This window comes from Gekko japonicus, unplaced genomic scaffold, assembly GCF_001447785.1.
Source record: "Gekko japonicus isolate JY-2015 unplaced genomic scaffold, Gekko_japonicus_V1.1 scaffold5705, whole genome shotgun sequence".
Taxonomy (NCBI): Eukaryota; Metazoa; Chordata; class Lepidosauria; order Squamata; family Gekkonidae; genus Gekko; species Gekko japonicus.
The window spans coordinates 21,930-28,754 of NW_015159890.1; the positions used below are offsets into that span (position 1 = coordinate 21,930).

The 6,825-nt window shown below is 45.7% G+C and overlaps 1 protein-coding gene across 1 annotated transcript in view; it reads right to left on the reverse strand.

Annotated features, from left to right (window-relative positions):
* ACAA1 (acetyl-CoA acyltransferase 1) overlaps positions 1–6,822 on the reverse strand; it is a gene marked incomplete at its 5' end in the record, with an annotated part of 21,257 nt that extends 14,435 nt beyond the window's left edge. The window contains 5 exons of the mRNA XM_015408330.1: positions 472–514; positions 1,513–1,592; positions 5,081–5,138; positions 5,428–5,521; positions 6,691–6,822. Of these exons, the coding sequence (XP_015263816.1) occupies positions 472–514; positions 1,513–1,592; positions 5,081–5,138; positions 5,428–5,521; positions 6,691–6,822 (407 nt within the window). The remainder of the gene's footprint in view (positions 1–471; positions 515–1,512; positions 1,593–5,080; positions 5,139–5,427; positions 5,522–6,690) is intronic.
* Positions 6,823–6,825: the final 3 nt, after the last annotated feature.

Here is a 6,825-nt window from a genome sequence, read left to right on the forward strand (position 1 = left end):
GATTGGATGGGGGAAAGAGGGGGGCGGGATGCAGAAGAAAGTGAGGCGCACACACACACACACACACCAGCGCAAATGCACCCAGATCAGTTTGCCACTGAGCAACTGAGCCTTCTTCTTGGAAATAGGCTGCCAGGGGAGGGAACGAAGGAAAGCTGAAGTCGGGGGTGGGGGGGATTAAGACCATTGGCTGCTGAGTGGAAAGGAGAAAAGGAAGCAGAAAAGAGGAGAAGTTATGGGGGCTTTCAGAAAAGTGAAAGGGGATATAGTGAGGAGGGGGGAAATGAGATGCCTCCCGCGAGTCCCTGCGGGTCTTCCACTTGTACGATTACAAACTGCCAGAAATGAAACCTCACGCAGAAGAAAGTCCCACAGTTTTACTGCAGAAACCATTATCAATGAGGGAGAAGGGTAGAGGAAACAGCCAGACACAGCACAAAATGGGAACGCGCCAAAATAAATCAAACTCACCCACAAGCCAAGCCAATGTCGTAAGACCCATTTCGGATGCCTCCTGCAATTGAAAGAGCAAAGTGAGGGTTGTCAATCTAGAGTGGATTTCCCCCCTCACTGATGGGTCACAATTCAGTGAGAGAGGACTCAGTTTCATGGGAAGGAAAGCAGCTTATTCCTTTTCTAAGAGAATTTTCAGGAAGGAATGTAGCTCTGTAGATTTGATTCCTTTGGCTGGATGAATATTTGTCAGGGATGCTTTAGGCTGGCCCTGCACTGGGTTAGATGGTCTGTATGGCCCCTTCCAACTCTATGATTCTACCTCTTCTAAAGAATTATCCCTGGATCTATTCGGGGGGGGAAGACTGACCCAAGTATTTCCAGCTCCATCCATCAACGGGCACAAATAAATGGCTAGTGCTGGACTGCTAGGGCAGTTCTAATCTCCACTCCACAATGTCACCAGTTTTGATCAAGATTTTTAAAAACAATGCCTTCTGTCTACTGGGATCCCACAAATGCAGAGTTTTACAATAACCTCCATCCCTACTATAAAAATGGATGTCTGATAATCTGAAATATTACTGATTTTTAAAAAGACGGTCTTCACACAGTCAAATTCACCCACATTTAGAAACGTAGAAGTAATGCCTGCAAGTCACATTCTGGAGTACGGGTGGAACAGCTTGTGTCACTTGCATCACTACTGGTTGTTCCTCCTTTGCCAGCAGTTCTAGTTCTTTAAACTCAGCCTAGCTGCCCGTCTTCGGCCACCTCACCAGCTTCCCAAACCATGCAGAACCGGATGCAATTTCCATATTACAGAATAGGGGGATGGATCCTGATAAGCCTTGCCCAGTCTCCACACTTGTTACACCCCCGTCACACATGGATTTTGTTCCTGCAGGTCCCAGCATGGCCTTCTGGGTGGCCAGCGGGAACGCCTTCCTACCTGGTTCCAACAGCTGGTTGGACCTAACCCATTATAACACTGAAGTGACCGATTCTTTTTGGGCACAGAAACAGACTGGAATTACAGATACTGGTCTCGTACTTAACCGGCTATATTGATCACTGCTTGCAATCCAGAGGAACACTGCCTGTTGACACAGGATAATGGAACGGTCGCCGGAATGCCACTGAAAGAAAAAACAGATTGTCAGAAAAGGTAAAGGTTTCCCTTGCTCGAAAGCCAGTCGAATCCGACTCTAGGGTTGCGGTGCTCATCTCCTTTTCAAAGCCGAAGAGCCAGCGCTGTCCAAAGACGTTTCCGTGGTCATGTGGCCAACATGACTAAACACCAAGGCGCACGGAACACTGTTCCCTTCCCACCGAAGTGGTACCCATTTATCTACTTGCAATTTCTTGCTTTCGAACTGCTAGGTGGGCAGGAGCTGGAACTAGAGATGGGAGCTCACTCCACCATGCGGCACCCGGGTCTCGAACTGCTGAACTACCGACCTTCCACAGCCTGCAGTTCAGCGTCTTAACCACTTGAGCCACCGCAGCTCCAGAGCTGGTACAGAGCCCAAAAGCCACCTCAGGGTTGCCAGTTCAGCATCTAATTGGGTAATTTTAGGAATTTATTGTGCCAAAGATCTCGTTCAAAGAATTCCTCTTACTGAGATACACAGGCTACTTGTTATTAACGAGTAGTTGTGCTTATACCTGAAGTCGAGACGACTGCACGCTGTTTTGGCTACACAGAAAGCCCTGTAAACCAGCCATTGCTATAGCACCTCTTAGGAAAGGGGAGGGATTTTAGCAGTGAACTGACAGTCAACCCCCTGGCCCCTGCTCGGTAGAACAAGCTCCCTATCGAGATCGGGGCCCTGCGGGATCTTCCCCAATTCCACAGGGCCTGCAAGACGGAGCTGTTCCGCCAGTCCTTTGGCTGAGGCAGCGGGCGTCATACATGGCCGCCCCGGGGTTGCTGTCACCCACCCACTGATAACCGGCCAGATCTATCTACATCAGCGGGCCGGATTCTCCCTACGGCTAGCTGCGACTACTGATTTTATATGTGAATAATGTGTTTTAAATTTTATGGCATTTATTGAAATGATGTAACCTCCCCCGAGCCTGTTTACAGGATGGGCAGGATATAAATGTGAAAAAGAAACAAATGAATAAACTAGCCTTCCAGCACGCTACTATGACCATGATTCTTTGGTCATCACATTCTGGCTCAATTAGAGATGTGAAGGCCCGGGAAAAAACTGGAAAAATTCGGGGGGGAAACGGGGTTTTTTCCGTTTTTTTCCCTGAAGCCTTTTTTGTTTTTTCCCGAAAAATTGAAAAAAGAAAAGGAAAAAAAAATGATTATGGAACGTTTTATTTTAACATGACGAATAAAATATTTTAAGACAAGGTGTTCAAATATTTTCCAAATCATTTCTAAAATATATATGTATGGTATCAGATTGATCTAATTTCTGTGCACTGAGGACAAGCAAGTCCTAGGTTAAAAACTGAACTCTCCAATGCAAGAACAAGATGCATTTTTTCTTTTAGGAGATGCTATTGTCAGAAGAAAATAAAAAGGTTTCAGTTTTGTTTTTGCATGTGGGTGGGTATTCTGTTTGTAATAACTGTTTGAATACACTATATTTTTAATATGCTAGTTGTGATCATTTCATGCCAAGTAAAAATGTCCATAGTCGTATTTTATGTTCCTAAAGTAACAGAATGACTTTCAATCTAAGAAAAGACAAAAGAAATGCTAATGTAGCATTTTTTTCAATTTTTCTGAAAATTTCCATTTTCCCCCGAAAAAAATCCGGAGTTTTTCCCGAGGTTCAAAATTTCCGGAAATTTTACATCTTTAGGCTGAATACATTTTCAAAACTTTTCCAAGTCCACCACAAGTTGTGGTCTGGATAAATGTACGCACGTTCTCCAAAGACCCGAGTCACCAAATGCCACATTATCAATCTCTTAAACCCCCAACAGGCATAACTCTGCATAACCCATGGGCACCGTCCATCACCTGCGGAGGAACATTTGTCAAGCCCTCTCTAGGAGGTGCTATCCCAGTTCACTGCTCCAGGCAATTCAAACTGGTGCAAACCAGGGGTCTCTGACAGGTAACTTGCAAGCTACCAACAGTTCACTCAGTTAATCCGAAACAAGGGGGAAAGACTAGCGTCAAAGAAGTCCCAAATATACAAATTCCACTAGTAGAAAACACCATCAACATTGCCAAACAATATATCAAACAGTTATGAAGTTGGTGGTGTCACAACAACGACATTAGTGCATACTGTAACTATAATAAGCCACAAGATACAATATTTCCTCCTTTGAAGATAAGACATAAAGGCCATGTAATCAGAGTAACCTGATAAGAGGAGTCCACATAGTCATAATATTGTCCAAACAGCCTTTGCAAAGACGCCTGTTCTAGATACTTAGAAGATGCGTTTCCTTCTACTTCTTCAGTTTGCCGGCTGTGTAAGTGGAACCTGATTTCAGCAATTTCAACAGACCACCAGGTTCACAGTGTAAGAAGCGAAGTTACACTGATTACATACATGGACTTTATGTCTTACCTACAAAGGAGGAAATGTTGTATCTTATGCCTTATTACAGTTACAGTATGCACTAATGGTGTTGTTGTGACACCACCAACTTTATCATTGTTTAATATATTGCTTGGCAATTTTTGATGGTGTTTTCTACTAGTGGAATTTGTATATTTGGGACCAACAGTTCTGCTACTGCAGAATAGCTCACGCTTCCCCTAGAGGAACCAGGGAAAGACTAAAAAAAGACCTGCTATAGGTGTTAGATATGCTATTGAATGCCTATTGATAGTTTAGAGGACAGAAGGCACTTTATTGAGTTAATAACAGCGAACAGAACAAGCTTTAATTAGAATACATTGTAAAAACAAGGTATTTTGTTCCAAAGTTTATTGAATCATACATCATTTTTCAATGCTTACATTTTTTTCTACTAGTGGAATTTGTATATTTGGGACGAACAGATCACTGGCTACTGCAGAATAGCTCACGCTTCCCCCTAGAAGAACCAGGGAAAGACTACAAAAAGATCTGCTATAGGTGTTTTAAAATGTTAATTTCATTGGATTTTCCTCTGTGCTGCTTAGCTGACAACTTCATTTCTGGTGCTCTTCCTAGTCCCATGTTGTTTTTAGGACAGAACAAAACTTGGTAACCTACCCCATGCAGCTCGGGATAGTTTTTGTTATGCAGCAATAGTTCTCATTAAAGAAAAAGCTGATCCTACACCATCCTACCAAGTAGGCAAAACACAAGCACAAGGCTCAGTGGTTATATAAACAGCACACCACCCCCCTCTGGTCTTCTGCCACCCCACCCTGGAAAGATTACTGAAGTTACCTAACACGTTCCTTGCCCAAGAATCAAGTTCCATCTCTTCCTCCACCTGTTTCATATTCTTCTGCAATCTTTAATTACCACCAGACCGCCTACTCAACCACCCAATGCATGACAAAGTTCAAAAGAAACGGGGCCAATTGGGCAGCGCTCCAACTTTAAGCATAAGTTGAGAGGCTCAGAGCGCCAGCCGCCAACAGAGGCCCAGGAATGGGGGAAACAGAGCCAAGGATCTGGAGTCGAGCACGTCAAAGAGCAAAGTTCACCTTAGAAACTGTCCAATTCTTGCTGTGAGTGCACCAGCGCCAGGTTGAAGAACATTCCCTAAGTGTAAAGAGATTAATCCACTTTGGTTAAAGATGAACCTTCAGGTACCTCATATTTCTGGCCACTGTGTGACACAGAGTGTTGGGCTGGATGGGCCTTTGGCCTGATCCAACATTGGCATCTCTCATGTTCTTATGTTCTTAAGGAGAAATCAAATCACAGCCTGTTCCCCGCCTGAAGGAATGGCTGAACTCAAAGACAATGCTCCCGTTTCGGCCATTTGGTGTGAAGGGGGTGGGAAAAGAGCAAAACAGACAAGTCTGGCATTTCAAAGGGGGTCACTCACCCACACAGATATCTCCCAGGTCCTCAGGCTTCAGTTGGACATCTTTCAGGACAGCTGTCATGACAGCAGCCAGAAGCTCATCAGGTGTCGTGTCCTGGAAGAGGGGGGGAGCACTTTTTTTGTTGCATTTTGTGCACATTATCCCTCCCTCCCCCCCCTCCCCTTCTCCAGCCTACAGCTCTCCGGGAAGCTCTTAGCCCAGCTACATTTCCGCCAGGCAAGGCCGACCGAGAGGTGCTACCGGCCACGTTTGTAAAAGAAGCCTGTCAAAAGCACTGTCTTCAAGGGTGAGAGTAAAATGAGTCATAATTAAGCCCCCCAAACACATCACGCTCTTTTCCTACATGCAATTTCCCCGTTCTTCTCCCCTCCCAGTTATTTTTTTTAATACTATATAAATACAGGAACCCTAAACCAGGGAACTGCAGACTGGAACTCCTCATCGTATGGAAATAAGAGAAGGAGCCCCTCTCCTGACACACACACCCAAGCCACCCCCACCTCTCTTTGGGGAGGGGGGCAAAGGAAGGAGACTGCAAGCCGCTCTGAGACACATATACACACATATATACACAACCCACACACACATATATATACATATACACACAGATGCACATATATACACATACATATATACACACCCACAGATACACACACGCATATATAAATACATACATATACAGACACATAAATATATACACACCCACACACACATATATACATACACACATATATACACATATGTATAAAGTAAAGGTGAAGTTCCCTTGCTCAGTCGAGTCCGACTCTAGGGTTGCGGTGCTCATCTCCGTTTCCAAGCCGAAGAGCCAGCGCTATCCGAAGACGTTTCCGTGGTCATGTGGCCGGCATGACTATACTCTGAGGAGTAACCTTCCCACTGAAGTGGTCCCTATTTATCTACTTGCAATTTCTTGCTTTCGAACTGCCAGGTTGGCAGGAGCTGGAACTAGAGACGGGCTCCGTCATGCAGCACCCGGGTCTCGAACTGCTGAATCACCGCAGCTCCTGGTCCCTATTTATCTACTTGCAATTTCTTGCTTTCGAACTGCTAGGTTGGCAGGAGCTGGGACCAGAGACGGGAGCTCACTCCATCATGCGGCACCCGGGTCTCGAACTCCTGAACTACTGACCTTCCACAGCCTGCAGTTCAGCGTCTTAACCTCTTGAGCCACCGCAGCTCCTGGATACATATGTCTGCACATACATATATATACAGACACACACAGAATTATTTTCCCCTACCTTGAGCGCCCCGCGCTTGGCCTTCCCGACGGGGGTCCTCCGCCCGTGGACGACCACCACATCCTCCGGGGCGGCGGGGCGCGCCTGGCCGGAGAGCGCGAGGCAGGGCCCCGCCTGGAGCCGCCCCCCGCCCTG